Source organism: Aythya marila (assembly GCF_965140915.1).
Source record: "Aythya marila genome assembly, chromosome: 9".
NCBI lineage: Eukaryota > Metazoa > Chordata > Aves > Anseriformes > Anatidae > Aythya > Aythya marila.
This window is the reverse complement of record NC_139050.1, coordinates 25606021-25626103: the sequence shown is the minus strand read 5'-3', so window position 1 is coordinate 25626103 and position 20083 is coordinate 25606021. Positions and strand designations below refer to the sequence as shown.

Here is a 20083-nt window from a genome sequence, read left to right as displayed (position 1 = left end):
TTAGGCAATAATTTTGTACAAAAATCCTTACCTTGCTAGTCTGACAGTGGTTTTACAGCCTTTTGAATTAATTTATAAGTGGACTGATAAAATAGTAATGGTATAAACTGTAAATTGAACAAAGTCTTATTTAACATAGTAAAAATACTGCTAATATTTTAACAAAGAGTTTATTGTACACAGGCAGATGTTTAACAAAACTGAATGTATAAATCCAGGCATTAATTTTATTCAGATTTTTAATACTGTATATATTTTTTCATACCTTGTCTTTCCAAATAATGTTTTAAAAGCCATTTTTCCTACTCTCAGACACAGTTCTTCAGGAATTAAAGACAGTTATGATTTTATAGGACAACAATCAATAAAATCTTTTTAAATCCTTACTAAAAAAAAAGCTTCAATTTTTCTTGGCCTGCAGATTGTTAAGGTGATAGGTTAAATTTGTTCTGTAACTTATCTTTGCTTGTTTTTTTTTTGCTGTTCTGTAAAGATAAACAGTGCTACTGTGTCCTCCTTCATCTCTCATGGACCTACCTGTACACAGGAGGGTTGAGCAGTGACCAGGCACAGGCCCAGGACCCCTCGCCTCTGGGTTAGGGGAGAACCCGCAGGGTAAGGGCACGCAGGCACTGGGGAAAGGCATGGGGCTGCGGTGGGACAGCTGCCACAGAGCAGCCCCTAGGCCCTTCCCTCCTGCCCAAGGCCAGCTGCTTACACTCCAAGCTTTAGGTTGAGCTGGAAAGTACAACTCATATCATTATTTACACATTTTTCATGTTACTGTGTAAGTAAGGCTCTGACCACACCAACCCACAACCACCTCAGTGTGCTGTGGTCTGGTTGCTACCCCAAGCACTCCAGCACCTGGGGTTCAAGCAGCAATCCCACCATGGGTTTTCAGAGGGTGGAGGAAGATGCTCCAAAAACAAACCTGGCCTCCTCTGCTCCTTCTTATTCCAAGAGAAAGTACAGCCCAGTCACAAACTGACTGTTGTATAAAAAATAGCTATGCTGGATCAGAGGGGTGGCGTTCCTTATATACCAGAGATAAATACAGCTGATGCTGGATTAACTGACAGGAAGATGTGCCCCTGTTTTAGTTCTGTTTTCTTCAGGATAACACGAATAAAGTGAATAAATCCTCCTGAGCCCATGATTCAGGTGGATGAGAAAGGCCACAGGGACGATTTCTGTCAAGCACAAGAGAAAACAAAGCCTCTAAAAACTGAAAGTTGGTTACATTTGCAGAACATCAAAATGAGAAGCAAAGGCTTTTTATTCCTCAAGGATAAACCTGGAAATAATAAAACTATGGCTGCAGAGCAAACAGAAGGTAACAGGAGGCTGCCAGCTGAACTGCTGGCACTATTCAGGCCCTGGTTTGATGCCCACCCATCAGGTCCAGACTAGTTCTCTCAAAATCACCCCACTTGAAATCCTAAAATAAGAATAATTAATCAAATGGCCTTAGGTATTTGGAAGCATTCAAAACAGAATGACAGTCAGAACATTAAGAACTAAGAGCAGATGAAATAACACTTTAAAGAAAAGTATTTTAATGTAACACTATACCTATACATGGATTGCTTAAAAAAATTAGAATACAATGAACCCTTAAAGTGTATTCCACCATCAGTTTTTATAACCATGAAGGTCCTGTAGTCTAAATTTTTCCATCAGTACTGATGATGGATGGGTACAGAAAGTGAAAAAAGATGAACTGAATGGGATGAATGGAAGGCGAGAGTATTTCTGAAGACTTTCCTCCCACAGCACAAATTCAACAACATGTTTTCAAGTTAGTTTAGTTAAGCTATCATTACCTTCTGTGGAAATGTTGGTGAGAAAACTGCTGCAACACCACAGTAATCACTCCCCACCCCCAAGAAAAAAAAATAAAAAAATCTTCTGAGATGTTTTTACCAATAGCAAGAACAGTTTAAGCACAATTAAGCAGTACTTTAGCTTCTTTCCCTTCCCCACCCCCCCAAATCTGGTAACAAATATTTAAAAAAAAAAAAGCTACAGTTTTAGAGGACTCGGAGGAAGGACAATACATACACCAATTAACATTGCTAACATTGCATTTTTTTCTTATTTAAAAAGCTACCATGAACACAGAATACCATGCATATACAGATATTACCAACTATTTTGAAATAACTGATCTTCAGTACGAGGGAATTACCTGCTTGCCCTAAAAGAGTTTTTCCCTCTAGCTAAATAAATGCTATAAAAAAAATGAAACAAAGTAAGTGAGTATATCGGCTTTACCAACACAGATGAAAGTGTGTCAACTATAGCGCTCGTTCTGAAACCGTGGAGCATAGTTTCTGGCACTTTCATTCTCCTGCGTTGTGATTAAGTCTATAATAGCGGTCAGTACTGCTGTATCCCTGGATTTAGTGTCGTTCCAGTCCACGGGGTGTGGGTTTTCTATTTTTTCCTGTAGTAGATCATCGAGCTCTTGTCTTAAATTCTGCAGACAAAAAGTTTGTTGGAATGAGAAGAGACAGGCAAGTAGAAAGCCACACAATGTTACCACAGTAAGTTCAAACCCCTCACGTTCTCTGTTCTCCTAATCTTTAGGCCTGCTGTTCTTACATCAATTTATTTCAACACTGCTACCTTCAGGATCAAAAGCTGCTTTTCAGAAACCAGCTTTGCCTTCTATGACCTGATCTCTGGATGTGATGGCCTGTTCATCCATTAGCTGACTCTTTAAGGAGACTAAAAATATTTGGATTAAGAAAGAGGAAGTCAGATGCAATTTCTAGGATCTAATAAAACAAAGCTCTATTCAGCTCCTCTTTTCACTGGAAAGTATTATTGCCAGCTGAAGAGCCCCATCCTCATGTTCCATATTCACGTGGTTATTTATGGACTGATCAGGTCATCCTACAGCTTTTGCTACAGTAACTACAGAAATTGTGCTCTTCAAATCTCTTACTGTAAGATGTTTAGAAGCCCTTTAAATCCACCTTATGACTCTTCCCTGAAGCCTCCACTATTTTTCAACATCCCCATGAAATTTTCAGCAGAAGCTTTAAGAGTACCTTCCTTCCAACACTGCAAAACGAAAACAAGCCTCATTCTCATCAGCCCAGCTATTACACTGGAAACTCAAATACATAATTAAACTTCAAGTGCCAGCTCCTAAGGCCAAACAGAAGGGAGTTCATCAGTGTTTACTTCTGCCCAGTTTATCATGTGATACAACAAGCTGGTCAGAATGTTATTTTTACTACAACTTTTTAATTTGCATTCATACACAAACCTTCAGTTAGATACCTTTCATTTACTGTGTATACTTCACATGCTTAGTGGGAATACATTAAAAACATTGTTACCTCCCTATAGCAATACATCAATAGTTCAGCAGCAACATCAAATATAAAAAAAAACTCTAGGAAGAGTTACTGTTAAACTAAGATTTCTGTATATATTATTAAATATAATTACCTTAACTAACTGTGCTATTCTAGCTGGAGACTGGAAAACAATCCATTCATCCACAGCAATGGTATCCTGATCTTTATCCTTCTGAATGGATATATCCCCTCCAAAGAACAAGAGGCAGTACGGAGAGACTTCTGTACAATCATATAAGTAAATCTGCAAGAAAACAAAATTGTCCAGTCATCCTTGAAAGCATCACTAACCCTTAAGGAAACACAAGACAGAATTCCAGATCATTTTTCAGTCATTCATAGATTTGCAAAACAGATCTGAAGCAACTCAGTTGGAACAGTTACATAAAATCACATTAAATGGGAGCAAAAATGGTTCCAAATACAGTCCTTCACAGAAAGCGCTGAACTCCAACTAATAAAAAGAAAGCTTGCAAACTTTTTTTCCTTAAAAAAAATAAGAAAAAAAAAAAAAAGAAGCAGAAGCAAGAATCTATCAGAAGTTAATATACCAGCCATTTGTGGAACAATACCACCAAGATCCCACAGAACAGAACCTGACTGCTTGTGCAAGAAGTGACCCAAAACATGAAGGCTTCAAACAAAGCTGGCGCATACCTTCTGGGCCATGTAAGAGACACTATTCACATCCCTTGATCGAACACATTAAAGAGCTACAAAAATAAATAACAAATATAAACCACAACATACACTGCTAGTTCTCATCTTCAAATGGTACACAAGCCAGTTGTAATGGAACTCTGTCTCTTCCACATTAACAGATTTAGGATGAATATTAACTGTTCCATCTGTCTTAGTGCAAACTTTCACCCTGAAAAAAAAAAAAAGTAGTTTTACCATGGAAATAAGATACTGAAAACAGCAAAACCACATCCCAAGTTAAAAACCCTCCAATTCTCCACCAGTGTTCTGAACTCCTAAACGAGGACATTTGAAGGAACTTCTATTTCTTTCCTCAAAAGATTGCAACTGAATCTACAGTATTAATTTTCAGATACGCCTACCTCTGTGCTTAAGTTTAAATTCACCTCCTTAATAAACCCTGTTGTTCTCTCAAGTGGAAAAGACACGAGGCACTGAACCTTCCTGGCAGCTGACTTATAGCTGGCTCCACCATGCAGCTAAGATGCAGTGACATGGAATCTCCCGCCACATTTGCAAGCTTACTCTTACATGCATCCTTGAGGTGACTGAAGCACACTGGACTTGGTTCAAAATGGAGAATCAACTGACTGGTAATGCCAGCTGCAGATGGATATAAATTCAGAGATCTGATGTAGAATTTTGACTACCTATTCTTACACCTACCACAGACATAATCACTTGTTTTGTTTGTTCTTTTTTTTTAATTCTAGGCACAGTGACCACTCCTAGCTTGGTGCTTCTATGTTACATACCCAGGAAGTGTGGAAGTTAGCCAAGCTACCTAATTTAGAAAATACTTGAAACACAAACCAGCATTGTACCAAATCCTTACATTTTTCTCTTCTTGCTAAAGCTTGGCCGAATCTTTGCAACTTTTGGATATAAACCAGCACAGATGACTGCTTTGAGCAACTTCTCATTATCTGTAAAAGACAGCAAAGTAAGTAATGCAGTTCTGCAAATTGAGAATTTGACTCAAAAGCTTTCTGTTTTCTTCTATTGTTTACCCGAGTTGGTATTAGATTTGGGATCCTTGGGGTCTCTGCTATTCACAAATCCAGCTGCAAGGAGATGCTCAGCAAATTGTCCTTTCATGTTATGAAGCATCTATAGGAAATAAAAATTGTCGCAGAATGATGCTGTGCCAAAAGGCTCCTCCCCTTCCCCGACAGATGTATTCCTCCATTTTCAGACCATCAGGATGTTACCTGGAGTGTATTTGAAGACAGGAAATATTCCCAGCAGTAGTCTTTCTCAGTTCTGAATCCACGGCGCCGAGTCTCTTCCCAGCCCTAGAAATTCATACCATAGTTCAAAGGCATTTAAGTGAACACATACTAAAAATATTAACTATATAAGGACAGACCAAAAAAAACGTAGGTCATTACAAAGTTACATTTATCTCCTTAAGAGAGAAAGCAAACCCTTTCATCTCTTTGTATTATGTTATGTACATATGTGTATGTATCTCCACACACCTATACACATATGGCACAGAGCAGAAAAACAACATTTTTGAATTGAAAACTTAGTTTTCCCATGGTGAGGAGCAAAATCTAGCCAAGTTTGTCAGAACTTCATTTGTTGCTACTAACAGTCTTGTGCTACACAGCTACGTCTCTAAGTCTTTTCTAAGTCTCCAATGCTTTTGAAGCCCACACCAGCCTCTTGCAGGTGCCGGAAGGTCAAGAGCTAATGACTCGGGGATTTTTATAGCACAACTGGGAAACTGCCACCAAGAAGTTCTACTGCGTTCATCCCTCATCAAATACATGTTTAGAAAGTAATGTTACCATGAATTTACATTTCCACCAGCATATCCACAAGAAATTAGGTTACTAAGCCTGGACAAGACTCCTTAACACTAGAAGGGTGAAAATTAATTTTGTTTTACGTTTCTGTAGAAACCAAGAAATACTTCAGAGCATACACTGATCAGATTTTTCTTTAGATTAAAGCATAACACCTAAACCAAAATTTCTGAAGGAAAGAACGTTAAAACATGCTTACCGTGAAAGCATTCACCACTGTCAGATGATCACTTTTTGTATTCTTTGACAATTCCTTTCTTCTTGCATCTGCTACTTTCTCCTTGCCCTATGAACAATTAGAACTTATAAAATATTCCTGACTGACAGACCATTCTTCCTTCTAGCTCACCTTCCCTAACTAGGGTACATACATACAGCAATACTTTGTATGGAACATACATAAAAAGTGATGCTACTTCCAATATTCTGTAAGCAAAACACATGCTATTAATTATTGTAAGGCAAACAGTACTTATAAACATGTAATTAACCTGAAAGTAGGATTAAAATTATTTTAAACTACAACATCTCAGTAGCATCCTAATATTCTTATGAGGATCTTAAAATCTTATCTGTAATGCTCTTCTTAGAAACTTTACCAAAGGAATGACAAAAGGGTCTTTGAAGCTGAGGCTTGCCGCAATCGTAAGGACTGGATCCAAGCAACAGAATAAAGCTCCAAAGAGAATCATTTTTCCGATATGTGGTTCAACTGGTAATCGTGCTAAATGTACACCTAGTGGAGTCAGCTCTTCTTGTCTGTCCAAAGCATTCTGTCATAAAAAAAAACAAAAACAAAACACAAAGTCATAACTGCAGTGTGGAGGATGCAGCTAACTGTAGTATGGTCAGACAGGAAAGCGATCATGCAAATTACAAACAGAAACATTCAACAGATACAATAAAGAGCAACCATCTTTAATTGTGTTTCAAGTGGTTTACTGGGCTCAGTGTCTTTCTGGACCGAAGTATGAAGACTAATTAACACTTCGGTGTCTTCTCCTGATCAAGCTTACGTTTGGACTTGTGTATTTCCTATCCCTTCAGTGTCACTTCTTGTTTCATTTACTCTTCTCTTTGCTACTATACAGCCTTGTCACAGAACAACAGATGTATCACTGTCATCTAAACATTAATAGAATTATGACAATCAGTCTGCATAGTGCCTTTCATCTAAATTAGACATTGCAATTTATTGCTACAACTGGTTTGTATAATTAATACCAGGCAAAAAGTCAGTAGTACGAACAGCTCATTGATCTCTCCTGCCCCAACATCCAAAGGGGCACTGACATATGAGAGACCTTGTTCCTATCTGCCTTACTTACCCCCAGAAATAAATTCTTCACTAATCCAACTGGGACAGAAATACCACTTCAATATACAATATAAATATTCAATATTCAAATACAAAGTAAACTTCAATATTTGAAGTTTATTTCCTCTGTTCAGTCAAGATACAGGATGCTGCATAGCCTAGAGATACAGAGTCTGCATAGTAAGGGATTCAAATGTCTAGACCTGTACAATCAGAATGGTCTTTGATAACAAACAATGCAGTAATAACACGGCTGTAAACAAACTTTTCCTTGCATGAAACTGTATGTTAAATAATATTTTACCAGCTCCATCAGATGATTTATGGCCAACATTACAGCATCACGAGATGGCGGATCCATTAGTTTGCTCAGAAAATAAGCAATTCCTCCAAGCTTTAGAATCTGAAAGAAAAAAAAACAAAAAGAATAAAGATGGCTACCCACCTAAAAATCAATAAGCAGTGATCACACTAGCTACAAAAGGTGTGAATAGCTCACAGCTTGAATTAGGATTTCAATAATTAAGAAGTAAGGACAAAATAAAGACATATTAGTGATGAAATTTTAAACATCTATTCTTCAGTATGTTGCATGTGGTATTCCTTATGCATGCATAGGAATTCCATGCAAACTTCCAAAAAAGAAATGTCACTCATGTCAGTTTTAGAAGAATTTTACCAAAAAGTAAAATTAAGAAGCCTTCTGTCTCAGCTCCCTGGCATTCTCACAGAAGCAACTCTGATCTAACATTTTTGGAGGAAAAAAACGTGTTCACATTTGTGTTAGAGTTCAGCTTTTATTTATACCAGACAATATATTTTTCTCGGTTTTGGTACCATTCTGCAAATAATCGCCGCACTTACTAATCGCATATATTGTGCTTTTGCTGTGACAGAATTTAGACTTGAAGACAACTCTAACCTCAGGGTTGCATTGATTTAATCTCTCAAGCTCTTATTCCAACAGAAATGTCACTAGTATACATGTTTGAAGACGCATATGCTTACCTTGATCTGCAAGCAAAGTTCTTCCAAAGGTGTCCTCAAGATCTCAGGTAGCTGATAATCATCTAGAAGGCTAGCACGGAGTCCATTGTATAGATGGTAACAGTGACCTGGCTGAACTCTACAACATATTTGAAGAAATAAATGCATGCTTTTTCTACGACACTGTGACATTATGACTGTGTTCATTTATAAGCAGCTTTCCAAAACACTTCAGGGAATTAGAATTGAAGTGTATTCAATTGCAATAGCCATTTCAGCTTTCAGAAATATAGACCCATCAACAGGAAAACAAAGGCATAGAAAATGTAGAAATCTCCAATTAACTACTCAAAGGGAACAAGAGAAGAACTGTACGTCTGAACAAAAGAAATACCGCAAGGTATTTTGCGGGGGAGTGAATATTTCTTAGATATATACCAAATTATTTAAAATTTAATTTGAAGGCAATTTTCACTTTAATGTATCATAGCCTCGTAAGCAAGGTGTGAACGCAAACATTATCAAATTTGAAAAAAAATGCAGGATTTATTCTTCTATAATAAGGAAGGAAACTCATGACTGAAATGCAGCACAAGTTACGTCAGTTTCTTAGGAAAACAACAAACCGTTCTTTCCCTAAGTACAAGAGAGTTGTGCTAGTATCTGCTTCCGAACATGGGATTAACAAAGTACTACCTTCAGCACACATGAGCTCCAAGACAGACTGAAACTTAACATCACAAAAGTTTTCTAACTCGCCATTATTCTTACCTTCCTGCTCGACCTTTCCTTTGCTTGGCATTAGCTTTACTAACCCACTCAGCTGCCATTGTGCTAATGTTGTTCTGGGTATCAAAGTGAGTTTCCTTTATCTTTCCACCATCTATAACGAATACCACGTCATCTATTGTAATGCTGTTTTAAAAGAAGAAAAAAAAAAAAATGCAACTCTTCATCTTTGCAAACTTAGCCTAGAATCTTAGAAAGGTTTAGCTTCTCTTTACCCCCTCCCAAGCTGCAAGCCAAAAGTTAAAAAAATTCTGCGCTTGGAATTTCATTAAGAAGAATGTTACTAAGCAGTTCAAGAGCAAGCTTGTTTTATTCTCCTAGGTCTGGCACTATAGAGTCACTATATACAGTTATAAAGTCTGTAGAGGACAGGCAGCTCACATTTATTATGTACAACAACTGCAAGTCATTATAGATCATCCATGTTTTGATTTTTTTAAACAACTCTCAAAGGAGAATTCCAGCTCAGTCTACAGACGTATCAGAATTGAAAGTGTTATAAATCTATGATACAAATATTTCAAAAGCATTTTGAAAAAAAGTTAAACAGGCTTATTTTTTAATTTTCTCAAAATTATGGGTTTTTTTTGGTCTGCATAGCTAGCTATTTACCTAGTCTCTGCAATGTTGGTAGCAATCACGATTTTCCTTACTCCTGGCGGGGTCTTCTTAAACACCTGTAATTATCCATGGCCCATTTATATGTTTGCCAAAACCAAACATACACTCAATTAAAATTGTTGGTAGTTGCAAAATGTTATGTTATTGCATAATAATAAAAGACAAGCATACCTGAGTCTGGTTAACAGTAGGCATCAATGAATGTAAAGGTATGATAATAAACCTATCTGAAAATTAAAATCAGTAGAAGATACAGAGTAAGCACAGATACTTTAGTTACACAGGAAATCAAGAATACAGAACAGAGAAAATATGCTGCAAGTAAATCTACTATTTCCATTTCTTATTCTGAGTTGGTTTTTACCATGTAGATAATGGCATAGTAGCATAGTTTAATTATTATTATTTTTTAAATTATTTTTATTTTTTTGCTATTTGTTAGCAATGTTCGATACATTGGTGTTATGTGCAGATGACACATTCTGAAATACAGGCGTATATGCTAGAAGCTCCAAATAATATAAACTGAATAAACTAACCACCAGCTACAATAAGCTTCTCTGGTAGCCGCCAGCTACCTAAGCTTCTCTGGGATACAAAATCATTATGTTATTCTGCAGAAGATTCCCCCAAAAGCTAGTAAAACATAAAACTCACATAATAAACTCCTTTATACCTTTTTACTTTAGAATTTGCCATGTTGTATTATGATATGATATCTTGGTGAATACAAATTACTGTACAGAACATAATATATTCAATTGTAAATTAACTATTTAATAACTATTCAAGTTTACTTATTAAATTGACATTCTCCTCTGGTTTTCAATAATTCTCTATCTGTGGAATATACACAACATGAATTATTGTAAGACTATCTGAATAGTCAAAAGCATAGTTAGGACAAGTTAGCTGAACATGAGGTATGCAAACAAGACAAAATAAAGCATGTAGGATAGGCGTAGGATATTTTACTGTCCTATTAAAAGGCATCTAGGAAAAAGAATTTAAAAGAACCCATCAGCAAAGTATTAGAGAGAAGTTGCTTAAGCATCAAGCAAAAATAAGAAATTAACACAGAATGAAGAAAGAATTTAGTTTTGGATGGAAGTTACTGTAGCTATGTAAAAAAACAAAAAGCCGAACACACTGCAATCATTTTGAAAGGGAAGGAGGGAAGAAGAAAAGTCCAGTGCAATACCAGCAAACATAGGCAAAAATAAAAGTTTGCCACTAATGCTGCTGCTAAACTTGCACATAAAATTGTTTTTACCTGACTTAAACATGACTTGTGACATCAAGAGATCATGCAAAGTGCTAATGTTGTCCCATCCTGGAAGAAACACTAGAATTGCACCATCCTATATATAAAAGAAGCGAATGGGAAAGGAAACAGGTTACAATAAGTTACATGCTATGCAAAATATCACCTACTTGCATACTGATACATATATTTCAAGTAAGTGATACCTGAAACCTCACTGACTACAACTTGAAATACTTTGTTTACTACAGAAAAGAAGTTTGTCTTGCTACACATTTATCTGAGCTTAATAAACAAAAACTTCCTTTTCGACATTCTGGCCTGCAGCATTTTAAACACTGTAAGAATTTGAGCTGCAGTTAAACCTCGAAGAAACGAAGTGTAATTTTCAACAAAGAACAAAATAAAAAACAGTAAGTCATCCTCATTATCCACAGCTTAAATACTCTATCAATTGAAATATTAAGTAATTTGGCATTCTCAATTATCAGAATTTTCTTCATTGACTCAAGCTACAGTGTCAGCTCTTCCAGAGATGTTTTTGAACACATAAATGAATATAAAACTTCAGGCTATGGTGTAACCTACGTATATTCCCTATGGCAACAGAAGTTATTCTTTCAAGTTTCTTACTGCTTCAAGCACAGAAACCCTCTGATAACAATGTACCTAACAGTATTATGTAAAAAACCTTTTACTGGGACTCTAATTAGGATCTTCAGCTTCAGAATCTGGTAGTTTTATATTTCAAGAACTACCTCCTCTAAAACAACATAAAAGAAGCTACAAATTGAAATAAAGACTATGTAAGAGTTACTATACTGGTCAGAGCCTCACAGAAACCTAAACGTGTAGGTGAGTAAAGATCTCAAGCATTTTTACATTAAAAAGTAACTAGTTGCGTTGTCATTACATCTGAAGCACATTCAGGGACAACTACTAATGAAAGCGGAGTAACTACAAAGCGTGACACGCTGTAAGTAGGAAGAATCTCCTAGCTACACATTTGGTAAATGTGACTGAATTTTTATATATCCTAGCAAAATTCTCATCTTCACAACTGCTAAATTACATTCAGATTACTCAGGCAGAAAACCATTTAAAGCCCATGACATACTGTAGATATGAGGGACTGGATATCAACTCTAAGCAGTGCTGTGCCCTCTCTCTGTCATTCCTGATAGGGAAGCTCCTAGATGTAAAACATTTAGTTGTACATTGAAGAGGTTCTCAGATTGGTTTTCTACAGCTATTTCACAAACCGTAGGTTTTACTACACACCCCAAAAAGTACTACCTTGGACAAGATAAACACATGCAGTCAGAAGAAGAACTAAGAGTTAAAAATTCGTGTGCAATTACACTAGTTTTCATCAGATGACTAATGTGTATGAAGACATTTAAAAGCTTATCCCAAGGAAAAGAAGCTGCAATCGGAGTTAAATGGAACCCAAACCTTCAGACTTCTATCCTGTTTTATTTGAGTCAATCTCTACTATCATCAAAAGATTTATAGTCTCTTTAGAACAAAAAAGTCTGAAATTACTATATTGAATATATATGCAAGTTATCCAAGCTTTTTACATGCATAGCTATCATTAACGCCTACAACTGTTATTCAAGAACTTAGATACGTGCTACCTTTTAAACCTGGAATCTGTTGCAAAAAACACTGTCTGACCACATTCTAAATTCGGGGCTTAAATAGCAATTGGGTATTTAGAGCTGTTAGATTACTTTTGAGAAAACAGAAAATAAAACTAATAACAAAAAAAAAAACAAAAAACTCTTCCTTATATGCATGTAATAGACCAAAATAACCACCAGCTTTAACTTTCTCCACCAGCCACTGACCACAATTCAGTCATAGCATGAGAACATGCTGATAGGACACAGAAACATACCTCTTCTTCCAAAACAATGTGTCTTATAAGTGCTGCTATCAGGTCAAGGTCAACCTTGTCGTCGTCCATCATTTCCAAGGCATCTATAGTACTCGCTGAGTACCTACAGGCAACAAGAGCATGCAGATTGGTTACTTGCTAGCGCAAAGTCATGCACTCATCTCTGCTGTAAGGTTCTGCAATCACTCATCTGTGTAACCTACTACTGCTCAATTTCCGTCTTTCTTTGTAGGTACAACTGAACAGACATGCTGCTCTGAAGACTTATTTTAGTGTCAATTATTGCCAGTTTAGAATAGTAAGTTTAAGAATTATGACTGAACTGTGTTTGGAGCATTTACATGACATTTTTGGGTTATGGATCTCATGAATTATCTAGGATCTAAGTAATCTGAGTTTACCCTTCAATTTATCTCTCCCTCACAGTAAGCACAGAAGGCATCTCATCTGTTCAGCCCTTTCTTTTCATGAAACCTAGTACCAATTACCAGATTGTTCCAAAGACCTGTCTGAGAAAGGGATGGAGAAGTAGAAAAGGACAAGTAGAACATGGGATAGAACAGAGAGCACCGAGGACTTGCTCCCTTAGGAAAGGGAGGTAAAACAGAGCCACCTGTATTAGTTATTGCTGTGAAGCTGGATATATAGGAAGTCACAAACTGCAGAGGTATAATAAGACAGGAGAAGGAAAGAAAGATGCCGTTCCTGAAATAAATTTGCCAGGCTACCTAAGTAACCCACTTATTCAGATAGTAAAGCAGTCAAATGCTGGCAAAGAGAATGTCTCAAGCACAGAGTCTCTGCTGGGTGCTGAAGAGGCAAAGTTATTTAGCTTAGTCTTAAACCACTCTTGAGGTTTAAGGAACATTAAAACGTTCATTAAATTAACAACACTTAATGCAGAAGAGTGAGAACAACCTGCCCCGCAGCTGCCTTAAGTATTCTGGCCATCGTTCCCTGTAGATTTCCTCTTTTTCTTCTTTTTCTGGTCTGCTTATATGCCCTTGCATGAAGCCTTTCTTCCACCGTGGCCGACGGTCTGTGTTTTCTGGCATATACCTTTAAAGTTAAATAGAAAATAAATATACAGTACTTTAGCTGTACCATATAATACACGTAGGATTCTAGAACTTTTCTCTAAGACTTTTTTTTTTTTTAATTACAGAAATGATAGGTACCATCTCCAGTAAGCATGAAAACAAGTAAAAAATAAACATCAAAGACGAGCTTAATTTATCCACCTGAAAATTCACCACACTGAAAGACAAAACACAAGTTGTTCTCGCCCCAAACCAACATTTCCAGGTTGCTACAAGCCTTTTACTGTAAAAGCTACCGAACTTCCCTCAAAAGGTTTTCTGCAACAAGATGTCCAACAAGTTTACTCCTGAAAACCACAACTAATTTTTCAACAGGCTATGTAGACTGAGATAATCTTCAAAAAGACATACTAAGTAAAATGAAAAACAAACTAAATACTATCTATACTGATGCTGAGAAAATACACTTACCTCAACTTCTCAATTACGTCTTCAAGAAGATACTCCACCACTGGGAAAGTGAACCCAGGTATGTGAATCATTGGACAATTATCTGTTGAGAAAGGCATAAGTCATTTTTAAGCAGCAAAAAATTTGCAAAAAATTACATCATTAATTCCTTTTATTAAAAGCAATCCTAAAATTTGACATCTGCATTATGCCATAGAAGCCTGTATCACTTAGAAGGAAAATTCATAGGAAGCATTTAACCTACCAAAGTATTCAGAAAACTTCTCTGCGTTTAAAGTAGCACTCATCAGTATTACTTTCAGATCCAAACGGACATTCAAAAGATCTTTAATAATGCTCATTAAAACATCTGATTGAAGATTTCTTTCATGAATTTCATCAAGGACTACATGACTAATACTGGACAAATGCCTGAAACAGAAGAACAAAAAATTAAACATTTGCTTTTAGCAGAAGTAAAAAATAGAGCAGAGACTAACAAGAACAGGTCATTAGTCAAGTCATTCGATAATTGCATTTAGTTTCTAATAAAACAGGAAAACTTACTTATCTGACTGAAGCCACTGTAGGACAATTCCTGTGGTACAGTATAAAATTGAGCCTTGTTTCCTCGGTAACCGACTGGAAGAAATACATCAAGAATTCTTCAGTTCTCTTCTTTATTTTACAAAGTACTTAATAAAAAATTAAAAATTAAAACACAGGTAGTTGTTACAGACATTATGAAGTATGCCTCATTCTTGAACTTGTTCACAGTTCAGCTGAGAGAACAAGGGTTTTGGACAGAGTCACAGCATTTTTGGTGATGGGAAATTAACTTCTTGTAGCCTGACGGAACCTCTGACTTCATTTCTCATCATTTCTACACTGATCTGCTGACTCCAAATTCTCACAACCATCTGAACTCAGCACAGATGACAGCTGTGTCATACACAGCACTGTAACATTCTTGATTAAACATTAAAGAAAACAGAAGTGAGATTCCATAAACTAGTGCTTCAAATTAAAGTGCTGGAAGGACTGAACTGTCATCTCTCACCAGCAGTTTTTCCATCAGTGGTAAGTGAGGTTTCGTTGTTTGCTAGTTACATCCCAGGTAATTTTTTAAAATTACAAATCACTGCAAGCATAGTAACTTTTGTTCTATGGCACTAGGTCTATGAACTCTTGTTAACAAGACTAAATTTATTACTTGACCTTAACGGAATTACTCATTAGGTAACAAATACATAATTCTACCCAGAAATATAGTTTATAGCATTCTCTCCTTTAACATTTTAATTTCTCCTTGAAATTAATTGATTAGGGACATCGCTTTTAACCTCTGTGTATAGCAAAACCTTTCAGAAGAACTGAAAAAAGGACTTATTAGTGAAAGTACAGCTTAGTGCTAACCAATCCTGCCAGCCTGAAATTCAGAACTGACTTCGCGTAACAACCTCAAACCACTCATTTACATGCTACACAGAATATTATAACCATGCTCAAACTTTTTGAGTATTTTTCAAAAACTTTATTACCTGTACCAGCTATTCAGAGGAATGTCTTTTGGAGAAAACAAGAGAATAAAAGTGTTTGCCCGTGTTAAGAACTGCCTTGCAGTTTTTTCGTTTTGAGTCGATACCACTTTACATGAAGGAACAAAAACTGTCAAGAGAGCCTCTTACCTCTGAAGACGAATCTGGTATCCTGTACTCTTGCCATTACCGCATGCTTCTGCCCTTTCAGCAGCAACTCTCTCAGCCACCTTCAAAAAAACAACAGCTCATTAAAAAAAAAAAAAAAAACAAAACACACAAGGCTGATCCATGATTTAGCTACTCATCAGTAAGAAACACCTAGAACCAAGATGCAATGTAAACAACAGAACACCATGAAAAACATCTTTTCCCTTTCCTTGAGAGCAGTGTTTCCTGTCTGCAAATCAAGAACAGATGAGCAACCCAAGACACATTTTAGAAAAACACAACCATCTAGGCATCAGCAGTACACTCCTCCAGAATGCACCACCCCTTTCAGTACGGCCAGCTTTCCTCATGGAGAGTGATGTTCTATACTCATTGGATCCTTAACTATAAAGAAGAGCAATTACTGTGCACTGAAAAGCCAAGTTCTTTCTTGCTCTTTAATACATTTCTAAAGGGCTACACAACACTACTGTTTATCTTACTTCACATATGCACTGCCCAGTCCATTAAAGCCACCAATATAAACCATGCCTACATTCAAGGAAAAGGGAGGCATACGGCACCAGTACTTTAATCACTACCAAAACTTACGAAATATCAAATTAGTGTATATTAATAAAATTGTTATTTGCAATAGCATCAATTAAGACTGAAAATGAATACACAAAAAACAACCTTTCCTGTCCACTGCAGGCGGAATGCTTATCTTGAACTTTACCATTAGTGTGACAACATCCAAAAATAGATCAGTTTCTTTGAGAGGTACACAGTATCTATCTGGTCATTTGGATTTTTTCCAGATCTTAACTTCAAATAATCTACCAGATTGTATACTCAGCTAATAAACTTGCCCTGTAGCTTAGGCCCAGTAGAAAAAGATCTGTTTTTGTTCAAAAATCCTAAGACAGTAATTTTATCTGGACTTACGGTGGGGATGACAACAAAGAAACACACCTACAACCGTAAGAAATAAGTTAGTCAGCTTGTCAAAGTGGAACTTACTGAGATAGCACTGATCCTCCGAGGCTGAGTACAAACGATCCTGCAGGTAGACCCCTTCCCTCGCTCTATGTAGTCATCCAAGATGAACTGCGTGACTTGTGTAGTCTTTCCACAGCCGGTTTCACCACTTATCACAGTTACTCGATTATTATTTATAAGGTTTACAAGTTCCTGTTTCCAGAGAAAGAAAACATTTGCAAGTATTATGGTCAAAAACAGATTTTAGAAGTACTTTGGTAATTCTCTACTACTGTGAATTTAAAAAAAAATAAATAAATCACAACAACCATATACCCATCTGTTTCCAGTAATATTGAAACTTCTGAAAGCTGCAGCACCTCCACAAATCATGAATCTTTCTTCAAATTAAACACATGCTTACCTGTCTCATCCCATACGAAGGGAGTTTCTCTCGGAATCTCTGAGAAAAGAAAAAGCAACAGTACATGTTTTCAAACACCTCTCCAACACTGAAGTAATACTAACAGATTTCATCCATGATCTAGATGAAACAGATCAGTAACATGACAAGCTGCTCACCCAAGACTGAACAGGCCCACTAGAAATAAATTTAATTCCATGCATGTTCTCAGTTTCACTAAACGTACCAGAAATATTTAACACCAACAGTTCCGTACACAAAGAGGCCAACATACACAGTTAAAAGACTAGGGCCTCGAACAGCAGGCTTCCCATTTGAGAGGTGCTAAAACCGTTTCCTTGTACGGCTTTATACACTGCCATTACAATAACCTCAACTACATTTTGAAGAGTTGTTCCTTCACAGCCTATTGCCCTACTTTTAATTTTACACACAAACGCAGAGATAAAAGTCTATTTAAAAAAGAGAACAGAAAATACACATCCAACTATACAATGCAAATACTTAAAATTTTGGATTTTAAACAATCAGAAATTATCACTGACAGTCTAATGTTCAAAACCAAAAGCTTTCTTTTTAACTCATGGGAAAGTACCTGCATTTCAATATATCTAGGATCAGACTTCTTCTTTCTTAGATCTTCTTTAAGTTGCTCATCTAAATCTGTATCCTGCTGATTTTTTTCAAATAGGTATTCCACATCCCGATCAAGGAATGTTTTTTCCAAGACTGGTCTCTGTTTGATAGGAGCTTTTTCCACCTCTGGTTTCACTTTTGCGGGCTGTTCTGGAGTATTACTGAAATAATGGCAAAGAACAGAAGCTTCAAAGGTTACCCAATATATGCTTGGCCACTGAGAAACGTCCACTGAAAAGTTCACTGAACCACTCCAGGCAGATCTGTTTTGAGACATTACATCCCCAAGTTTTTTGAGCCCTAAGCTGAAGGCAGCGTGGTGTACATTGTAAAAGACAAAGAAACGTACAACAGGGTCATGGGATCAAAAAACATACAACAGGATCTTCAAATGTAACGTGTTCTTCTGCATTAAAGCTAACGTACTAACGGAACATCTCCAGAGAACTGCTGCTTAACGGCCTGTCAAAACCACCACCCCGTAGCCGGATCTTTCACCAAAACCCAAACCCATCAACCCAGCGTACTGAAGGCAAGATACATGACCTCCCCATTTTACTGCCTGTTTAAATCCTTGCAGAAAAGGCATCAAGAATGGGCCCTATTTCACAGAGGCTGAGAAAACCTCCCAGCACCAGAAGAAGGATGACAAACACCACCTGCGGATGAGCACTCCCAGAGGCCACGGGAACTTGGTCACTCCATTACACAAATCCCCTGCTGTGGGCCTGGGGATCAGCGAAAGGGTTTTATGACTCTGGGTAAAGCCGTAACACCCCAAACTCCCCAGCAGCCCGGGAGGGAGCCTTGCAGCAACGGTCAGAGCCCCCCAGCCAGGATCCTTACCCGTCCTCGTCCCCGGACCACCAGGACATGGCGTCGGGCTCCTTCTCGCTCCTGCTCTGCACGGCCGTCAGCAGCTGCGCGATCTGCTCCTCGCGGCGCTCGTCCATCCGCACCACGGCCCGCTGCGGACAGCACAGCGCGGCGTCACCCCGACCCGCGACGTCACCCCCGCGGCCCGTGACGTCACTCGCACGACCCGTGACGTCACCCCCGCGTCAGGCAGCGCCCCGCCGGCCGCCCCCCCGGCCCCCACCTGCTGCCGGTCCGTCTCCTTGCTCCTCTGGCCCTGCTTCCGCGCGTACCACAGCCCGATCTCGCGGCCCTTCAGGTGGCTGGGGTGCCGCCCCCGGCCTCCCCCGCCGCCCCCGCCGCGCCCCCCGTGCCCGCCGGCCGAGGAGGAGGCTGCGGGGCCGCCATCGCCGCCCCGGGCCCAGCCGCGCCGCTGCTCCGAGCTCATGGCCGCCCCCGGCCGGCTCCCCTCAGCGCCGCGCCCCGCCCCTTCCGCCGCAGCACTTCCGTCCGCTGAAGGCTCCGCCCCCCGCCGCAGGCTCCGCCCCCCGGCTCAGGCACCGCCCCGCCGCCTCCGAGCCCTGGGGTCGCGGGTTCGAGTCCCGCTCCCCCCATCGTGGCCGTGCGCTGCTACACGGGGTGCAGTGGCAGAGGAATGTCCTCTGTAATCATCGCTACCGCCTCTCCGCATTGTCCCCTCAACACGGGGAGACGCGTGTGTTCTGAAGGAAATACGACAGGTTGAAACATTTCCGATAGATTTGTACACGTAAATGTTGGGAAGAGTAAATGCGTGTCTCCCAGCGCAAAGATCATCTCACAACGTCTACAAATTACATTTCCTGCAATAATCCTGGTGTCTCACAGATTATCGAGCCTCCCCAAGGCCTGTTGCCCACCCCTGGCACTCGCCCCTCCAGCAGCAGGCCGTCACCATGCAGTAACGTGTCCACACCAAGCCTGTGGTGCAGCAGCCCAGGAGCGCTCTGTGCCCTTCCCTCAGTAATTGGGGGCACTCCTTGAAGTCCAGCTCCCGATGAGGGAACGTGGCACTTGTGGGGCATGCTCTGGGCTGAGGCACAGCCAGAGAGGAGCCACGCCACAGCTGTGAGCCTGTGAGGCACTACCACCATCGGCACGGCTGTCTGTGTGGGGACAGGCTGTGTGTGTAGGGATGGGAGGGTGTTAACATCGTTCTGCACAACAAACAGGAGAGTGCAAAATACAGGCATATACG

The 20083-nt window shown here is 38.9% G+C and overlaps 1 protein-coding gene across 2 annotated transcripts; it reads right to left on the bottom strand.

The window, feature by feature from the left end:
* Positions 1–1057: 1057 nt before the first annotated feature.
* DHX36 (DEAH-box helicase 36) lies at positions 1058–19294 on the bottom strand (the record flags this gene model as incomplete). 2 transcript variants are annotated; one of them, XM_082767160.1, is made up of 26 exons in its annotated part: positions 1058–1193; positions 2278–2482; positions 3466–3618; positions 4125–4245; positions 4912–5002; positions 5087–5186; positions 5288–5371; positions 6090–6176; positions 6490–6663; positions 7513–7611; positions 8217–8334; positions 8967–9110; positions 9597–9661; positions 9777–9832; positions 10879–10966; positions 12773–12875; positions 13691–13831; positions 14284–14365; positions 14528–14694; positions 14830–14904; positions 15951–16030; positions 16974–17144; positions 17356–17394; positions 17951–18152; positions 18838–18959; positions 19091–19294. In XM_082767160.1, 25 exons carry the CDS (start codon positions 19292–19294, stop codon positions 2297–2299), a joined length of 2952 nt encoding a protein of 983 aa, XP_082623286.1. In that variant the 3' UTR covers positions 1058–1193; positions 2278–2296. The 2 variants fall into 2 exon arrangements, with proteins under 2 accessions (XP_082623286.1, XP_082623285.1); XM_082767159.1 differs by lacking the exon at positions 1058–1193 and having other exon boundaries at positions 1537–2482.
* Between the last annotated feature and the right edge of the window lie 789 nt (positions 19295–20083).